The 20301-nt window shown below is 31.9% G+C and overlaps 1 protein-coding gene and 1 long non-coding RNA gene across 2 annotated transcripts in view; one reads left to right on the forward strand and one right to left on the reverse strand.

The window, feature by feature from the left end:
• Positions 1-20301, reverse strand: part of LOC110998001 (D-beta-hydroxybutyrate dehydrogenase, mitochondrial) — a 48982-nt gene that overhangs the window by 12120 nt on the left and 16561 nt on the right. The window contains exons 4-6 of the mRNA XM_022266406.2: positions 9872-10075; positions 9239-9392; positions 1382-1569 (exon numbers count right to left, since the gene is read on the reverse strand). Of these exons, the coding sequence (XP_022122098.1) occupies positions 1382-1569; positions 9239-9392; positions 9872-10075 (546 nt within the window). The remainder of the gene's footprint in view (positions 1-1381; positions 1570-9238; positions 9393-9871; positions 10076-20301) is intronic.
• On the forward strand, positions 11092-13804 carry LOC123690693. Its single transcript, XR_006751293.1, has 3 exons — positions 11092-11210; positions 11343-11344; positions 13673-13804. It is a non-coding gene; the product is annotated as an uncharacterized LOC123690693 (long non-coding RNA).

Consider the following 20301-nt stretch of genomic DNA (forward strand, 5'->3'; position numbering starts at 1 on the left):
ATTGTTACGGTTCAGTGAATATGAATGCATTGTGTATTCATGCATAAAAGTTCTAGAAGCAATCGCTCGAATAAGTAGTGTTATGTGCTAAGTTTTATTGTAGTGGTTGGATGGATTTGTATGAAAAAAAAATATATAAGACTTTAACCGCAGAAACAATAATTGTTTAGGGTTAGTAATCTTTTCTATACGGAATAATCATCAACCTAATATTATGACACGAAAAATACTAATAACATAAATATATTAAAATTTTGATAATAAAATTAGTTTACACTTTTAAATATTTTTTTTTACTGAATAATAATACAATAATGGAGAAACTGATTGTATTAATTTGAGTACATCGCGGAGAGAAAAATGTTGATCCCTGTGAGAGGAATTTAAATTGTGGCTCGAGGCATTTCAGTACAATATTGTTGCACTTTAACAGTAATTAAATGTGATATTCATTTCATTGATAATAATGAGCTTATCGGTGTTAGTGTGATTAAATAATGAAATAATAATATGATAAAGATAGTAGTGGTATCCTAAACAATGAGTTGTTATTCTTAAATCTTATATCGAGCTCTATATACTATCTATAGTCAGTTACCCCGAAAAGTTACGATTCGGTATGTGGAAGATCACTAAGTATATTTTTTATATCGTCTGACGATATTTGCAGCACGCATTGACAGAATGCGTGCTGCAAATATCGCAGTATAAGTATATTAAACGCCCTTAGTTGTATCGAAAAAGTTTGAATTGTGTAGTGGTTAAGTATTCTCAAATTTTCTAATTTCCGCGATTTTTTTTAAATTTTCATAAGAACCTTCTCCTGACAATAACAAACACAACAACAAAATTAGCGAAATCGGTCCAGTCGTTCACGCGTGATGTCGTGACTAACGGAAATAGAGATTAATATATATATATAGATTTACCTTGAAATAATTTTGTATCTCCGGTAACATTTGGGTATGTCCGTTACTAACGTTTGTGTTATAGAATATTACCAAACAAACCGCAAACCACCTAAACCTATTATCACTACTATTAGTACCTACTATCAGGCAACCCCACATCCCATGGTTAATTAATATAACTGTGTGCGTGTATAAGTCAGGCTTAGATTGCAACAAATTGATTTTATTATTTGATTTATGGAATAAATATTAAATGCATATATTTTTACATTTACTGCCAGTTCTCAAATCAAGGGCGTAGAACGGAAAAGAAGAACTGGCAATAAACTCTCCGCCACTCTTTTAAATCGCCAAGTTATTTTTTATTTACACAGCGCAACCATTACACCATCTTATATATGATATCGTCGTCGTGATAGCCAACAGTTTCTGACTTCTTGTTCACAAACCATTTTTATAAATGTACTTACAACATCAACACCGCGCGGTTTCAATTCCCGACGTAAGCATGCAGCGAGGGCGTCAAGAGCAGCCATAGAGGCTGCATGCACACCTCTCACGGGCGCAGCAACATGGGTCAAAATGGAAGATGCTAGAACCACTCTACCCCGAGCTCTGCGTACTAGCGGTAGCATTACTTGCACGAGGCGGGCTGGACCTGAAAAATATGAAATATAAACCACTAGCAACTTAGGTTAGATATATATTCTCATACATCTTACGTTATTATATATATTTGATTCGTTTGTTTTTGAAATTACAATTAATACGGTATTAAACAAATTGGCCAAAGCCCATGTCTTTGTCATCCTATCATTCTAGACGAGGAATAAAATGGGATTACAGAAAAAAGCATTTATTTTCCCACATCTTCATTTTAGTGCTACGTTTTAACTTTTGAAATGTATATTGTTTTAACATTTAAATAAATTATTTAATAAAAGAAGATATGTAGTCTATATGTGTTAAACTGTAGGTTTACTCATACAAAATCTCTTTACAGCTTAGATAGAACATTTCTTCTCTTATATCAACTTGCGTAAATAATAACTGACTAAATAAAACTACATTATAAATCCCTTGCACCACATAATTACTTTAGTACGGAACACAAGCCAAGAATACTAATTATACTAGCGTAAAACTAAACAGCACGAGCGTATATGTTCATTAATGTTGTTTTGTTCATAATTGATTAGCCGCATAGGGGAAATACACTTGTTTATGCATGCTACAATATTGGGTTAAGTATTCGTACGGCCATATAATGCTCTATGAACATTCTCTGAAGTGCTGTGTACATCTGTGGAACGAGGTCTAGGGCTTAGATACTGGCTTTGCGGGGATTTCGATCGCTACCTCTATATATATGTTTAAAAGTAGATATGAATTTCAATCGTTTGAAACACAAGCGCCGTTAGCAACGTTGTTGTAAGCAATTTCATAAAGTAATCTGATAGTTGTACAAAAAATCAACAATGACTTTTGGCCATTGCTTTTGCAATAATAAGTAGTATATAAACTTTAATTTACTTGTAATTAATTACATCATGTAATGAAGAATTGAAATTCATTAATGGCATATAAGAAGTAGACATTTTTAATTGTACTTGCGCAATTTGGCCAATTCTTATGTCTTATGATACAATTATCCTTATTTATATGTCTTAATAACGATGAGATTCTATAAATCTTAATCTCATAATAATAAAATAATAAATATTATTTAAGATCTTTTGTGGAATGTATTATAATGCTATATATATTTATATCAGTAACATATAATAACCATTAGCCTTAATGCACGCCTCTAAGTACCTCTAAGTTTATTAGTCAAAATCATATTAAATTTAACTTTATCAATAAATAATTTCTTGCAGAAATGTCTTGAATGAAACTATGAGTTCAGATATTCCAAGAATTTCAAACTTGTCAGAGTATGCCTATGATCTCTTGGCATTTAATACTAATTCCTTTATAGAACATTCCAATGTTTGTGGTTGGTAACGCTAATTTATTTTAGTATTATTAATCATTTATTTCATCTTGCAACACCACTAGCCAGATTACGTCACGTCAGTTTTAACTGTTAAATATTTTTATAAAATTATAAGATAAAATATATATCCAATTTGTCTATTTAGCTGAGAATAAAAATATAAGTTAAAACAAAATTTGATATACATACTGTATCGGAAACAACAGCCTTAAACCTATTCAAGGCAAAAATAAAGTAAATAATTTACTTCTTAAGTAAAAATATTAAATAATATTTCAATTGACAAAGGATACAAATATGCTTATTAGACACTATCGCTTACTTCCGTAACTTAATTTGTTTTTAATATTAGATTTCATAAAATAGGTTACGAAGGAAGATCTGGCTAGATCCTTATAGTAAAAAACATTATACGCGTTAATTCAGGTTTCCGCACAACTTTTTAATAAGCTCGAGTCTAAAGCTCAAAACTTCGGAAGTTGAAAATTAAAAAATTCACCAACATTACTGGTGTTAACAATAATGTTTTTAATTAGGTCTGTAAGCTAAATAAGTTGTATGAAATACAGCACCCAGGTATCTTCACACAACATTACGAGATGAGCAATTTCATCATAAATTATAACGTTCTGAATAATAATTTGATTCATGAGTAATTAATATAATGTTCACAATATAATATACAATGAAGAATTTTATGATTTATTCCTTGGTATACCAATTGTATTTTTAAACATAATTAAGTTTTGTTGCCATTTTAAAATTCAAGATCAGTTAAGTTTATATATTACTGAAACTAGTTTATTAAAAACAAAACACCCACTTTTTCACTCTAATCCTCTGCAATTGTCTCCACTTTTGGACATTGTTCCATCGTTTATATTAAACTAAAAAGATACATAAATTAAAATCACACTCATTCGTGTTACGCGTCTCGCGATATTACAATATTCATGCTAGACCAACTGCTTGCAAAACCAGTTCTTTCATTTTTATTTGCCCCCTCAATATATGTAAAAAAGGACTAAGGTAAGTTAGATTATAGCAGTAGTCAGCACTGTACTATCATTTTATTCAATACATTGGAGAATTGGAGAAGTCATTTAAACGTGATTTTGTTATATTTTCAATGTTTTCGCGTTTTGCTATGATATAATTTAAATTTAGCAAATGGGCTTGAACAGAATTATATTTAATTGATAGCCTGCGGGAAGAATATTGGGCTCGAAATTATGATTCTACATAATAACAATGGAATAAAATCATTCTTATTTTTAATAAACTCGGAATAAAGCAAAAATATTAAATAGAGTGAAGACGACTCAAGTACTCAATTAGGAAAATGAAATCCTAAGGAAATAGGACCCGTAAATGTCATTGCTTTTTTACCGACATTATTGTCAAATATCATTTAGTTTTGGTTTTATATTATATCTCAAATATGAACCTAAATAAATTTTGTTAAAAAGAAGAAAAGATTTCTCGAAATAGAAGAAGATCACGGATTTCGATGACTTGCCCCTTCTTTTGTCCAGGTATGTACAACAAAGCATTTTCAACGCGACTTCACGTCAAAGCATTACACTTCGTATCGTTGTCACTACGTCCTCTGGTAACCCTCACCTACCTATCTCACTCATACTTCTTAACCAACTCATTTTCACGACATTATTATATTTACATGCTTTATCTGCCGGAAATCTTGTATCATCCCCGCTGTAGCTCCCACTTATATCACCTGTATCTCTTTATCTTTCGAAACTGGTATAGTAAACTCTTAATACTTCTTATACCCCTTCTATCTATTTACCATGCTTTCACCAGCCTCAACAGGAAGTTAGTAACTTATTTCGGTCGTGAAAGTCTTTTATCGACTTCTTCACCTTCTTTGACTTTCTTTTTACGGTCTATGACCTCCTTACTTATCAGCTTTCGGTTTTTAGAGTTTCTTTTTGACTTCAATCACATCCATACACGCCATCTGGTTTAGCTTTTTCTAGATCTCGTCGTCAGGAAACCCAGCTTTCTTCATCTTGCTCACTGTCTTTCTTGCTTCTTACTTCTTATTCTAGTTTAACCATTGGTGTACATATCCTTTTACGCCAACTCCGACATGTATTTATATAAAAATTAAGATTATTTAATAAAGTAATATTTTCTATAAGGATATAATTTTTAGGCAATAATTATGATAGAAAACTTGAGAAAAACTACAAAAAAGAGTTGCTACGCATTTGCTACGTTAGGATTGCTATCCTGCTGTATGATCCAAATAAAAATAAAATAAATCAGTGGCGCTACAACCTTTTAGGTCTTTGTCTACATTTATGAATCTGTTTTATAATAATTTATTTAAATCTAATAGGCAAGTAGGTGATCAGCCTCCAGTGCCTGACACACGCCGTCGACTTTTTGGGTCTGAGACATGTCGGTTTCCTCACGATGTTTTCCTTCACCGTTCGAGCAAATGTTAAATGCGCACATAGAAAGAAATGTCATTGGTGCACAGCCGGGAGCGAACCTACGACCTCAGGTATGAGAGTCACACGCTGAAGCCACTAGGCCAACACTGCTCAGTATGTTTCAAATATTGCGTAAAATATTTCAATACCTTTTAATTAATATATGAATTATGTTTGTGACCTTCACATAAATGAACTTATAATTTTATACCAATGTCGAAATAATATTCACTTCGTGGAATATTGTAGTTTTGGCAAAGAGCCAAACGTATTCATTGGAAAACTTATCCTAATTTGAAATAAGAATTGGAAATACCTGTTCTACAACTTAAATTTAAAGCGATTTTGTTACATTTAACTGCTTGTTTAATTTTAATTAATTAATTTATTATACTATGAGTATCATCAAAGTTATTCTTTCGTACAGAAATATAACAAATATTTGTTTATACTATATATCATTCTTATTTATTTCACGAAAGATTTAGCTTTATGAATCTATTTTAATTGTATAAGATGATTGTATTTTAATGTATATATTAATGAGTACAGCTAACATAAATCTACTCGTGACCTGGTTGAAGTAAACGTTGCCTTTGTTACTGTAGAGAGGATTCGCGAAACAAAATCCTAAAGTTTTTCATAAAAATACAAGCCGTCAGAGCTGCAGTGGATAATTATGAAACCCTTGACAAATAACTACCAAGAGCGAAAATGTTGAAACTATACTTCAAAAATGTTTAAACTTTTCATATCATGTTCAGTTCAGTGCTTTAAGATTAGTTCAGTTTAAAAAAAAACAGAATAATTGTATTTGAAAAAACACCAGAATTGTGATTGATTTAAATTTAAATTATGTTTATTATAATCAACTAAAGCATGTGAAAATTTAGTTCATATGATTCACTATAAATACAATCTATCCTTAATATACAAATCCCTGAATATTTTGTTGTTATTTTTTTATTATAGTCACTGGCGCCGCAGTATTCAAAATATCTGTTATACTATTGTATAGATAGATAACCAATGCATTATTGCTTCACAGCAGGATTGCCAGAGTAATTAGCGTAAATTCCACCGCATCTCACTTATTAGCTCAATATACTGAGTATAACTAACTTAGGCTGATGTACATGATAGCTATTTAAGAGAACAGTGCATAGTTACCTTAACTTTTACATTATAAAAATAATAACGTTTCTAAATCTGAGCTAGACATCAATATAAACAAACAATTAATTAATTTTGTGATTATTTTGCGTTCTTATAGACCAGGGTGTACTTAAAAATAATAAAAAGTGAAAAATAATTACAGTAGGATGAAACCTGAAAGTAATCGGAAAGTACAGATTTCAATGAACAGAAAGCACACCAACTTTTTGAAAAAGCTGATATTGTGATGGGTGAATTCAATTGAAAATTAGGTTGTTTATTCGATATTAATTCAAAATAAGGTGAAAATATAAATATATAAAATCAAATAACTTACAGCTTATTTAGGACATAAAAAGTTACGTTTTCACCAATTGTCGTGGAAAAAATTAAAAATAACTGCCATTTGATTTTTTCTATAGGACTTTTAGTTTTATCGAAAATTGAGAAAAACCGTTTTTACATTTATAAACTCACCACTTTCCCCTTCCCGACCTCAGATAACCTAAACTTTTTTTTTGATTTCATAAATTATCGACTCTGGCCTATTACATAAAATGTCGTTATGTAAATTAAATCTTCATTGTTAAGAGAATAAAATAGTCAATAGTAAATACCGGAACAAGTCAGTCTAGTTTGCATAGTTTCTTATCTACAATAAATAGTTTTAGAGTATATGTGAAAAGAGAAATATTATTTAAGATCGAAGCAGTTCTATGACCATTTTTTATTATGTTGACAATACTTTTACTTCATTATAGATTCGACATATTATGACAACATAACAATTTTTGAAATATATATAGTTCTGTTTTTAATAATTTTTAACTATTTATATTACTTTGTAGGTTATGAAAGTTGTTAATATCTACTGTATTTATGGGAATAAATTAAATGATGCGTTGCAAATAAGAATAAAATGTAAGTTGAGTATATTTTTAAAACAACAATAGTCTGATTAGTGAACAAACAGCCTTAATGTGTAGGAAGCTAAATCGGGCGTGTTGTACGTGTGAGGATGACAGATTAGCTCAACCTCATTTGTTGAGTGTAGCTTATTCCTACAATTTCAATACAATGGACACAAAGTTGTAATACATAATTTTGTAATGAAATAGCCTCCATACTTAAAAATTAAAAAAATGTATTTGTTAAAGGTTTCAGGCACTTTTAATTCTTGATGCGTTTGAAATCATTATTTTGAATATTTGTGAAATTTCCGTTATCGAAGTGTTATCACATTTAATCTTCAAAAAAATTTACTATTTTTTTCAAAACTCAGTTTTTTACAAACCTTACGCAGCCAGAAGACTCGCAAATACATTGCAGGACTTTTAAGACCCTAAGTCGAATTGGTTTAACACATTAAGAGCTCTTTTATCGGACCCGAGTGGAGCGTATCAGTCGAGCGAGCCCTGTCGTATCCGTGCGAGCGTCTGTTCATTTTTTTTAATTATTGCTATCCCTGACTCTCGGATCCGAGTATTCGGCAACCGACGTGCTGTACGCCGACCAGTCGGATCCGAAAAATCCGATCCGTTTTTTTATTAAAAACATTAATATACACAGTTTCAAACATTCATATTTACTTAATCAAAATTCGCCATAAAAAGTTTTGGTTTCCGGCTATTACTTTGTATCCATTGTTTAAACATTCAATGTGTTAATGTACTGATGCATGTTTAGATGATAGATTTGGTTGGAGCCAAAGTGCAACGCAATCTGCTACACAATCCTTAACTTGTTGAGCAGGTCAACTCACAAATTTACTTTTAGTCACAGAGCCAGTGAAATAAGTAACGAAATTATGTAAAAAGAATCTTTCATCCAAACATACCTTTTTAAAAAGGTTACGAACCTTAATGTCCACAAAAATGTAAATTTCAAAATATTTTTTTAAATAAAGCGTTCAAATGCAAACTTATTACATAGGCACGTGTTCGTAATATCTATTAATGTCAACATTTCAAAGGATTAAAAAGCTTTTTACAACATTTTTAAAGGATTTTTCGTGCGTGAAATATCCCCCAGGCACTTAAATTCGCTGAAAAATATCAAAGCTTTGGCACAATGTATAACGTTTTTATGACAGCAAATTTAAAGACAGAAAATTTTAAAGTGAACATTGAGAACTTAAAACATTAGACACAGTTAGGAAAAAAACTGTGATACATGATTACATTATTTAGTTTATTTTGTTTCAATAAAAATTTATTGACTTTGTGCAAATATTATATATTTTTAATTAACAAAAACGAAGACATGTTTAATATATAACTAAGATATTTTCATGACGCCATTAAGTAAAATTTTGCATCAATGTTTTATCTAGAAATGCGGTTAATTTGAGTCCACTAGCGCTATCTCTTTTTTATGGAGCAAGTTTGTAGAACTCAGAAAAACAAACTCTGACGCGAACCAAAAAGGTTTTATATAATAATTTATTTTTACAAAAACATGCTACATAATGATGTACCCCGATTACGTACATGCACATTAATTTTATTAATTCCGATGGGAAGCTTGCCAAGGGCTACTAATTCTACTTTTGTATACTGCTAGTACATGGTATAGAGTACAGAGAAAGTTTGGTTTATTTTTTTACATTTTGGGTTTTAAAAGAGGAAAATTGGCTTATTTGTATGAAATTAATTAATGGTGTATAGTGCCATCTACATTTTTGAAAAAGAAACAAAAATTTTCATACGAACCTAACAGGTTGACTTCCATAGCTCGGCGGATGACTGAAAATGGCACCCACTCTAGTTCACCCAACGCGCACCAAGATTCACAATTCACAATCGCCCATAAGCCTTGCGCGCCCTCTGGCAAATGGTCCACGATGTATAACGACGCTGACAGAATCTGAAAAATATTTTAACTCATTTTTAATATTATGCAACAGATGGCGCTAATAACACATCTTTTGCTTTGACTATATCTGAACTTGTATTGTGATTGTACTTAATCATTACTTCAAGCCCCGAAGTGATGAGAACATTAAATAAAAAAATACAGGATACTAAGACTGTTATAAAAAAAATTAACAATCACAATATATAAAGGCCACCCATAGGGGTTGACTATGGAGGGTAGATAAAAATTAAGAGTTGTATGTGTTTTTGTATGTTGTATCATAAAACAAAAAACAAAAAGATTTTTTGGGGTGGGCGCCCCTCACCACTTGCGGGACATAAAAAATTCACAAGAATCGGTCGGGCCGTTTCGGAGGAGTATGGGAACGAACATTATTATGACTCGAGAATTGTATATTATATTAGATTGTAAAAAAGCATGTTAACCGCAATGACAATTATTTGTACAAAAAATCTAGAGGTACAAACTTGTGTTTCAGAAGTTTCGTCCAGCTGAAGCGTATGTAATCTGCCTGAGCAGTCTTCTTTCAGCATATCTGCATCAATATTACCAGCTTTATTCTGGAAACCAGCGAAAACATGGTATCCCAAGTCATCCAACCGTCTTGCCAGAGCATTGCCTAGGACATTGTCACATCCTGTAACCAGCACTGCTTTTCCGGCTGCTGTGACCTGAAATTGAAGAAAATTGTAAATTTATAAATATTCATTAGCGTGTAATAAGTTAGAAGTGGCTTTTATAGGTGAAGTGTGATTGCAATTGCCATTTCTGTTGGGACCACTAATTGCTTAAAAAGTTTTTTTAAGTACCCACTTTCCTAATAGTAACAGTGAAATCAACGTAGTATACCAAATTGTTTGAAACAACTTTTACTTCGACAAGATTTTGACACCCCAAATGTATTTATGATTTATTTTTCAAGCTGTCTGCGTCAGTCAGTACGTCATAATGTGTTGCGTAGTTTAATGATTTGCTGTTTTGCAATTGAAAATTGAAAGAGAAAATTGGATGACAGGCGAAATATTATTTTAAACATAGGATATAGTACGATATATCAGTAATGTTTATAGATTATGCGCAGTTTAAACTTGCTTTTTTGTGATAGATAGTCATATAAAATATTTTTCGTTTTTAATCTATCCTTAAATTAAACTTAAAAAAGTAACGCTTCGCTGGCTTTGCGACCCAAACTAGTATTTTTCGAATAAAGGTAAGCAACAGATGATATAGACAATATAGATTACAGCCATAAAAAAATTTTACAATTTTATTCGTAGCTTAAATATAAAATTACAATTAGAATGTGTGAATGTGAAATTTTGTTCATCTAATTTATAATACATAATACTATGGGTGTGTTTTCTTCACGTTTCAGATTTCATAATTTACCAGAACTACAATGTTATGCGGTCTACGTAATTATATTAAAATGTCTCATATATAAAATGTAAACGCATTCTATTTTCATGCTCATAAATATGCAGACATGACGAAAATATAAAGTTTTCGTCGCTACACTTACGTAAACAAGGAGCGGTACCTTATTCTTAATTTTTTTTTAATTTGCTCAACATAATTAATATTGTGTGTATGTGTGAATTTTGCTTTCAATACGTTATTTTTAATATCTTTTAACAGTAGGTGTATTCGAGGCTGCAATAATTATATCAACAGCTAAAATACAACTTTTCGCCTTGGTTTTGGTGCCTTTAGACCGACCAGGCTGGTTCGACTAGTCGAGGATCAACTGACCCTCATCTGGAAGAAGAAGAGCACCTTTTTGTTAATAATTACGAATATATATATGTAAGTTGATAAGATATTAATAAGAGTGGTTACTAAATGTTTGGAAAATCGTTTTACATACACTTAAAAAAATTACTTCAAATTATAAAAAATTGAATTAAGTAATAAATAACTAGGAACCACTAATCAGAGATGTTTATACTAGATCCATAGCTAAATTAACAAAGTACTAAGCACAAACGCCGACGTATTTATAGATATGAATAACAGCAACCCCGAGGTTTTTGTGAAAAATAAAGATTTATCATACAAATATTTTGCGCATCTCTTCGCGTTTTTTATCAAACTCATGGCATCGCTAGAATTGCGACAATATTTTACGTCGTACGAAATAGGCCAGAATACGCCTATTGATGGCGGATGAGATTCCGCCCACAGACGATGACATGAATCTATTGCTATCAATTTTATTTCGACCATTCTTTGTTCAACAAAGTTACTTGTTTAATTATTTTAATGTGAAACACACTTTGTCTTGTCTATCTGTAAATATTGCATTGGAATCCACAGTTTTTCCTTTTACTATATATTATATACATCCGTTTAAAAAGTATTTTAGTATATATAAACACATTGCATTTAGCAGCCCCTTCACTTGTTGCTTTTTATTTTTTTCCTGTTTTGTTATTATTTCATTTAGTAAAGTATTTATTGTTATACATTTAAAGAATATTATTTCTCATTTTTACGTAAGAAACTACTATTTAAACGAGATGCATGAGACGTTTCTTTAATACCCTTTAAAATTGCTTAACTGGACATATTTCTTAATTTTTTACTATATGATTGTGCCTCCATAAAAATATAATTGTATTGAAACGAATTCATATATTCTATGAAAATAACATAATTGATGTTCATTGGATGAGGTTGATGATTATTATAATAGGAACGGCGACGGAATGAAGTTTTCGTTAAGAATAGACGCCGACGTGTTGATTGATGGAGGTTATTATAACAGTTGAGTTAATATTTCATTCAGGCTCGTGAACCCCTTTCTTTCTTCAGAGTGTAATGTAGTTTGAATACTATTACAGAGAACTTGCTTTTTTAAGGAACAGATGTTATGCCCTGTCGTTGGTCACTGGTCAAAAATGTTTTTGGATTAAGTGGTAACAGGCCATGGACATTGAGGCAATGAGGCTTTGGTTTAGTATTGTCTTTTATTAACATAACTTTTACACATTTAAAGAAAATCACTTTTTTAATTGATTGAAGTTATGTAATATTGTAAACTTATAATTATTTAAGCATTTTTTTTATAGAAAAGGGGCAGGCAAACGGGCAGGAGGCTCACCTGATGTTAAGTGATACCGCCGCCCATGGACACTCTCGATGCTAGAGGGCTCGCGAGTGCATTGCCGGCCTTTTAAGAATTTGTACGTTTTTTTCTAAGTAGGACCCTAAGTCGAATTGGTTAATTTTAAATTTATCCGACGTTTCGCGTGCTTTACAGCGTGCGTGGTCACGGTGACTGAAGACAAAGGTGTTAAATGTCAAAAAAATATCACAGCTGTAGAAAATGTTGTGTGAACTGTATTTATTTCACTGGAGTTGGTATCGACTAAAATTATAAGTTTACATAACTTCAATCCGTTAAAAAGTGTTTTTCTTTAAATGCTTTGGTTTGTTGCAAGATATACACCTTTCTTGAAAGCTCCTAAGACGTCAATATAAATTTTGTGTTACAATCTTAACTCGAAAAAGCTATTGCAATAAAGAGCGTATTTTAAACAGTTAAAAGTACTCTTTAAGGCACGCTGAATGCGTGACTTCTAATATTTAAATATGTTAATTTTTATAACGATTTCTCGACCAAGTCACGCAGTACTATTTGCATGCCATACGATGACAATTGCGTGAAAAACATTTACAAATGGCTCTTTGGTTTTTGTTAACTAAGTATTACTTAGTAATCTTAATTAGTCTGAAATCTTGATATGCCAAGATTATATTAATGACTTGAAACTATTATTAAAAACAATATTTATTATATAGATCGTTAACTAAAATAGAGTAACGTGTCTATATATATCAGTCTTAAATTGAAGGTTGAAGCCCTGGTGTTTTGTTGGTGCCTATCAACATATATGATAGTATATATTTTAATGAATGAAAATAAAACAAATTTAAGAATGTCTGTAAATAGATAGTCGCCCAGAACAGTCTGTGCATCGGCCGTTAGCCTATTTTTATATTAGACTTTCGTATTCAATGACGTAAGCGTTGCAATGAGGTTGGCACAACTCGCTATTTCTATAATTCGATCGCACGCCCCGAGGGCCAGTATTGATTGGAGTTAAAACTAAACGAACATTCAAAGGAATTAATTAGCCTTTATCGCCTTCATGGCTGAAGCTTATTTAATAGCAATTTATTTTTATGCAATTTTCAAAGCATGATACAAGAAACCGGTGAGACACTATTTAGTTATTTTTCAGTATTTTTTTTTTATGTTACAGGACGCAGACAAGCAGGAGGCTCACCAGATGTTAAGTGACACTGCCGCATATAACGTATACGATGTTATCTATGTAGTAATCGGTTCAACGCAAAATTATGTGCATATTATAAACCAAATTTGACCAAAAGATGGAGATTTTAAAGAAATATCTTTAGTTTTTTTTATCAACCACAATATATAAGTGATGAAAATAGTAAGTCCAAACATGGAGGATGTTTAGACTTACTAGATTTTTTCATTTATAAAATAATGTTTTAATTAATTTTTATTTTCATATCCCTATAATTCTATAGTTTTGTATGCCAAATACGAATATACATATATTTAACCATTTAATAACCAACTGTAAAGTTGTCCTCTTAAGTAATCTAAGTAACAGTATATCTTTAATATCGTAAACCGCCAGATAAGTTTAGGCATGATTTCATTCCACCATTGTGCTCCATTAGTAGAATTTATGGAGTAAATTATTAAAGTAATTCCCTATGGGCGGCTGCGACCTTTACCTAAATTCATCTGAGTAATTATTTGTAGAAAGTAAAGTGTAAAGCGACATTCGAAAATTGGATATGTTAATTTCATTATTAGATTTCAAATCTCATTTTATGTCTAGTACGTCACCGATAATGTTTGTGGTATTATAGAACGCACGATGCCGTATCAAGAGTAAACAATTGTTTAAAAATAAATTAAGACTTTCTGTATATCTAGTACTGGAGTATATCCATTTCCTTTTAATAGAATAAACTAAAATTAAATGGTTGCTAGATCTCCAATGTTGCCAACTTACAGCATAAAACGTATATAGTGTTTATTTATACTAACGCCCTCGTATCTGTGTGTTCCAATTCTTGTAATAAATCCTTCAATGTAACTATCAATTACTTAAGTGTAAATAATACTGATATTTACTAATAATACTGTTAAAACAAATATCAATTGAAGGATTGTAATGACATGACAAATTGTTATTTACTTTTAAAATAACACGGGAAATACTGCGTTGACATTTGCATCGTTTAGGTCGCTAGGTTTAAGTTTCAATGTACCATAATCTTCAATTAGGCAAGTATTGCGACCGTCATATTAAATCGTAAATAATCGAGATAAAATGTACAAAATATATTTGTATGCTTATTTTTTTGCCAAAGTTTACTGATATTAAAGAAGATATTAGGTAACGTATGAAATTACATACATTGTGTATAATGACTAATAAATATCGCAGCATGTTTAATAGCCATCAACTAAAATTAATACGTTGGTCTTAGCAAAATTCAATGTAATATATGGGTTCAAAGTGATGTATTAAAAGCAAAATTGAATATTCACTTTGTGAATATTTAGAAGGTAATTACAGCTGAAATGTATATTATATTCTAGTAATTAACGTTGCAACGAGCCCTCTAGCATCGAGAGTGTCCATGGGCGGCGGTATCACTTAACATCAAGTGAGCCTCCTGCCCGTCTGCCCCCTATTCTATAAAAAAAAACGTTGCATAAAAACTTCTTTAACCTTCTTCGTTATTATGAATATTTTAAAACTATTTAAGCTGGGATCTAGAGCCTGTAAAATACCATCCAATCGATCGCGGATGTTCTTACAATCGATTTGTCTCTTTTAGAGAATTATATTTATTGTTTTGCTTTATGTAATTGATTATTAGTAAGGTGCCAGACGAGTTTATCATTGGGTTGTTACCTGGTGTGTACACAGCCAATAAATTCTGGTAAAATTGTCTATTATTTTTTGAGAATTACGTCGAATTAATATTAATAAATTACTTATTTAAAATCAGAGAGATGTACGTAAATTAGAATAAATCCCATGTGTCACAGTGCAAAGCGTTTATTGGCCTTTATTCTTTTATGCTGTACTTATACCTAAGTCTTTGAAAGTTACAAAAAAAATCAAATTCTCATTATATCACTTACAAATAATCTCATTAACTACATATTTTATGTAGATGGACATATTTTATTCAGCAAAATTGTGTAATTAAAATATTCAATAAGTACTATAAATTGTATTTAAAATTGTGAAGTTGAAAGCCCTGAAATCCCGTTAAGGCAGACATATGAATCCGCTAAAATTAGAAAATATATTTCAATTTGAAATCTCAAATAAATTCCCCGACACGCATGGCACACATAATTCAGGATTAGGTCGTCACTTTATCTGGAGATTTCTTTGTCCTGAGAACAATTTTACGATAATAGCTCTTGTAAAATACTCATATGAAAATAAAACCATATTTATTGTTTGACTAATACATCTAATGTATTCTGAATAAGCTTTGTGAATATTAAAATATGAGAATTTGTGGCAGTGATTTTTCAATATTGTTCGCAAGTACAGAATAAATCATTTTGTTATATTAAAAAAATATCGATTGTCCTTGAAAATAAGATCAATAGTCCAACTAGTCATAATTATATAAGTAATATATAATTATGACTAGTTGGTAATATATAATAAGACAATCAAATCCCGTTCATACTACTGGATTATTTATGTGGGTATTTTTTAAATAAATGAACTTGATAATTGCTTATACGTTTCAAGTTAACATCAGGAAACTCGCATATCTTATTCCCAATAGCCCCAGCCTACTTGTCATTAAAATTAACTATTTGAGCTTAGTTAGATTCTACTCTGCCTATATCTGGGAGCTCTGCAAAGAGGTGTCAATTGATAGGTTAATAAAACCCCGAATTGAGTGGGCAATACGCTCCGGAAGCCTAAAATTCACATCGCCAAGCAAGCCCTAAACTGGAAACCTTAAAAACAGACCTGGTTACGAAGCATAACTGGAATCATCATTGAAGTAAGTTGGTATGACGTGGAGTGAAATTAAGAGAGCTTGTTGGGCCTGCAGCTGAGTTTTATCATTGGACGTCGAAGCAGAATACGAAATTCTACCTGTTTCACCTTGACGTCCGCCGTTCCACAACTGTGCGTTTTTCAAGACCATTTTTGCCGCGCACCACCACTTTGTGGAACCAGCTGTCTACTGAAGTATTTTCGAACCAATTCAAATTAGGGTCCTTCAAGAAAAGAGCTTACCAATTCTTAAAAGGCTGGCAACGCACTAGCGAGTCCTCTGGCATTGAGCGTGCATGGGCGGCGGTATCACTTAACACCAGATAAGCCTTCTGCCCGTTTGCCCCCTGTACTATAAAATAGAGCTGGTTACCTACGCTGGATGCCCTTTGCCCCAGTTGGAGGAAACATAACCTTTAGTAAGTCGATCATAGTGAACTCAGAACATAATATGGGTCTGTTTCACAATGGATAAAATACCCAATAGCTATGCAACACATAAATTATTCGGAAGATAAAAGTTCCGAAGAAATTTCGCGCTACCTTCGTGAAATGCAACAATAGTGTTTATCCTACAAATAAGTAATAAATAGCTAATTTGGAACTTATCCGGACATTGTGAAACAGATACTAAGTATCATCAATTTATACAGTGTTTTTCCAAACTTTATCAATGAGTTAAAAATGGCTCAATCAAAATGTATTTGTGGTTTTCAATAAAGGCGAAACTTTCTATTATCTTTACGTTTGGTATTCATATTTCATTCGGTTATGAACTATTCTATTATTGTACGTTTTAATCTACGTTCTACTTTGAGCTGGCCAGATTCAAATTAGACTTAAATATATGCGGCCTTGAATTTAAATAAAAAATATAAATTTTTGAATTTGTTTCACATTTGGAGTTAATATTGGTGGTGGCATAGAAAAAACTAAGTTTTTCACGATTTTAGATCTCCGTATATGTTTTAGAAAATCTTTGTCTGAATTTATCGTGATACTTGTTTCTAAAACTATAATAATGCAATCTTTATTTACGTAGAAACATAAGTTTTTGTTTTGATTTTATTATTGACGTCTTTCGTTAATTTTCACACTTCATATTAATTGGCTTTAGTTTTAATAATTTAATATGCAATATACAATTAGCATTATGTCCACACTCCAGAAATAAAACAGGGGATGAAACATTGCATAAAATTTAATAAGCCTAATGTAAAATGACGGTGAGGTACTGGGTAATATTAGCTCTGTCTAAAATTAGATAAACGCGCAAACATGTGTGTGTACTCTGTACCTGAAGCCTTGGACCCTACTACCATATTTCACCGTAAATTTGTGGCCTGAATTCAGTATTAGCCTACGGTACGTATTATTATTCATCCTCTGTATGATGGTCAGTACTTTTTAACAGCATAAGACAACAACAGTAGTTGTTCTATATAAATTCCACCTGTATCACCTCGACGTCCGTCGTTTCACAACTGAGCGTTATTTAAAGTAATTTTTTCTAACCAATTCGACAAAATGTCCTTCAAGAAACTGGCGTACAAATTCCTAAAAGGCCAGCAACGCACTCGTGAGCCTTCTCCCCGTTTACGTATAAAAACCAAATAATATTCTCCTTCGGTTTTTTGAAGACGGGTAAAAATTTAACGTAACAGCTAATAATATATTTTCCAATATCCATTTTATGCCATAAATGAAGTATCCAACATCAAGGGAGTTCTTAGGATTTATACTGCTTTTTGCACAAGATATAAGAACTATGAGAGAACAAAGACATTCCGTGAATAGTGCATGGCTTAGAATAAAAATATGAGCTAGTAGTACGGCACCTTGCTATTAACTTGTTTTACTGGCCCATTCATAACGGACTCAACATTGACCCTACATAGTTCAACCTTATGCCGTCCATTAATTTTGTCGCGGCGATTTCCCTTAAGATTTCCACTTATTATGTTGGGAACGTGAGGAGGTTCCATTACAAATTCAAACATTTTCTTAAAAAATATATTGCCCAGAACACTGTTGATTCTCTTTCTAACTTAAGGTAAAATGTTTCAATCTTTACCTCTTTTAGTAAGAACTTCAAAGAAACTTCAAATTCAATTAAGACCAGTGGCAAGGCAAACGCTTCTAAAACCTGAATTCGTGCATGCGAATCACGGCTGTGCATACATGTCTCTATATGTCCGCTGGTACGATGAAAGAATTCTAGAAATGTGTTTCTGAATTGACATTCAAAAGTGTACAATATTTATTTATAGAAAGAGTCTCTACACAAAACATCAAAGTTGGAGAGAATACTCTTTTTAGCTGTTCATTTACCTATTCTACGAACGTGCCAGCCTTTGTGCTTGTCCGAGGTAAGTGAGTCGGGGCTAACATGTCCTCAGGTCTCGTCCCATGTTCCAAACGATCAAAGACATCGCACCGGTTTGCCGTCGTCCCTATCAAAGCCTTTTGGTTCCTGTAGGAACATATCAGAATATGGCTGGAATATGGACGAAGGAAAGAGAGCTCCCCACATATTATGATGTGGTTGAGATGGCGTGATTTTATTAAGACACAAATTCAGTCCTACTTGTTTTAGAACTACGTATATAAAGGACAAATAATGACGCGATTCGAAATTCTGAGGCCAAGACCATGAATTATAGCGCTATTTTTATTAATTTGTGATACAGAGGGCTTCCCACGTAGGAGTAAAGTCACATAAATGAAATGACTCATGAATCGTGATTTGCTTCTTTTTGAGTCACTTTTCCTTTAAGTTGCTGAAATGTGACTCAGCTCTGAATGAAGAGTATTTGTACAAATAGTTTGGCAAATTTTATCTCCGACATAAACTATGTTATGTAAATCGTGCTATTGTTCACCCACGTAAGTGCATGACCTTTTAGATAAATATGGGACTATGGCTATAAACGCCTACGTCTTCCTTCAGGACGCTTGCCAGTTAAGTTGTTTTTTGTTCAAATCTAGGTTAGATAGAGAACAACGAACGTAAATGTGAAAACTTTCGCTCGGATTCAGAAAGAAATTATGTTAATATTTGGTTATTTTGTATTCAACGTTAGTTACAAAATGACAGAACCTTAATCAATATTTTTTATACATATTATAAAAGATACGAAAGTAGCTTCGAGCTACTGAACTTAAAAAAAGTGCGTGCGTACAAAGTATGTCATGTCATTACTAAAATAAACTCAATAATAGATGATCCTGATGAGTATATGATCACTCCATGTATTTGTACTAAAGTTCTAATATTTAACTACTAAACGTCAACATCAACCAATAGCGTGTATTTTTTCTCGATCTCCCTTTCTCACTCTCCCGCAATCAGTCTCAATCGCTATCTCTCTTTTCTTCAACAAAAACGCTGCACATCTTCGTGACGTTAATTTGTATCCCAAAAAATATTCAATAATCAAAACCGCTTTAAATAAAATTAATTGTATTTTGAGAATATTATAATAACATCGCATACAATCAATTATCGAAAGGTCACATACCTCCCCCACAATCAGACATTTACTCAATTAGTCTAACACAGTGACAATATTACCAGCAAGTGTAGCAAGTTGAATATATGAATCTGTTAATCAAACATACCTGCTACATTCAAAGGAAACTTATTCGGCACGTGTGAACTTGTAAGAGGATTATCGTAGCTAAGCGATGGCTGTCTACCGTCATATTGTAATTACGGTATTGTAACACCCACTTTACTGTGTAGTTGATATTTAGATAATGAGCCCACAAATGACGGTACATCATAGCGTAGGTTACTGAAA

This window comes from Pieris rapae, chromosome 3, assembly GCF_905147795.1.
Source record: "Pieris rapae chromosome 3, ilPieRapa1.1, whole genome shotgun sequence".
In the NCBI taxonomy this organism is placed as follows: domain Eukaryota; kingdom Metazoa; phylum Arthropoda; class Insecta; order Lepidoptera; family Pieridae; genus Pieris; species Pieris rapae.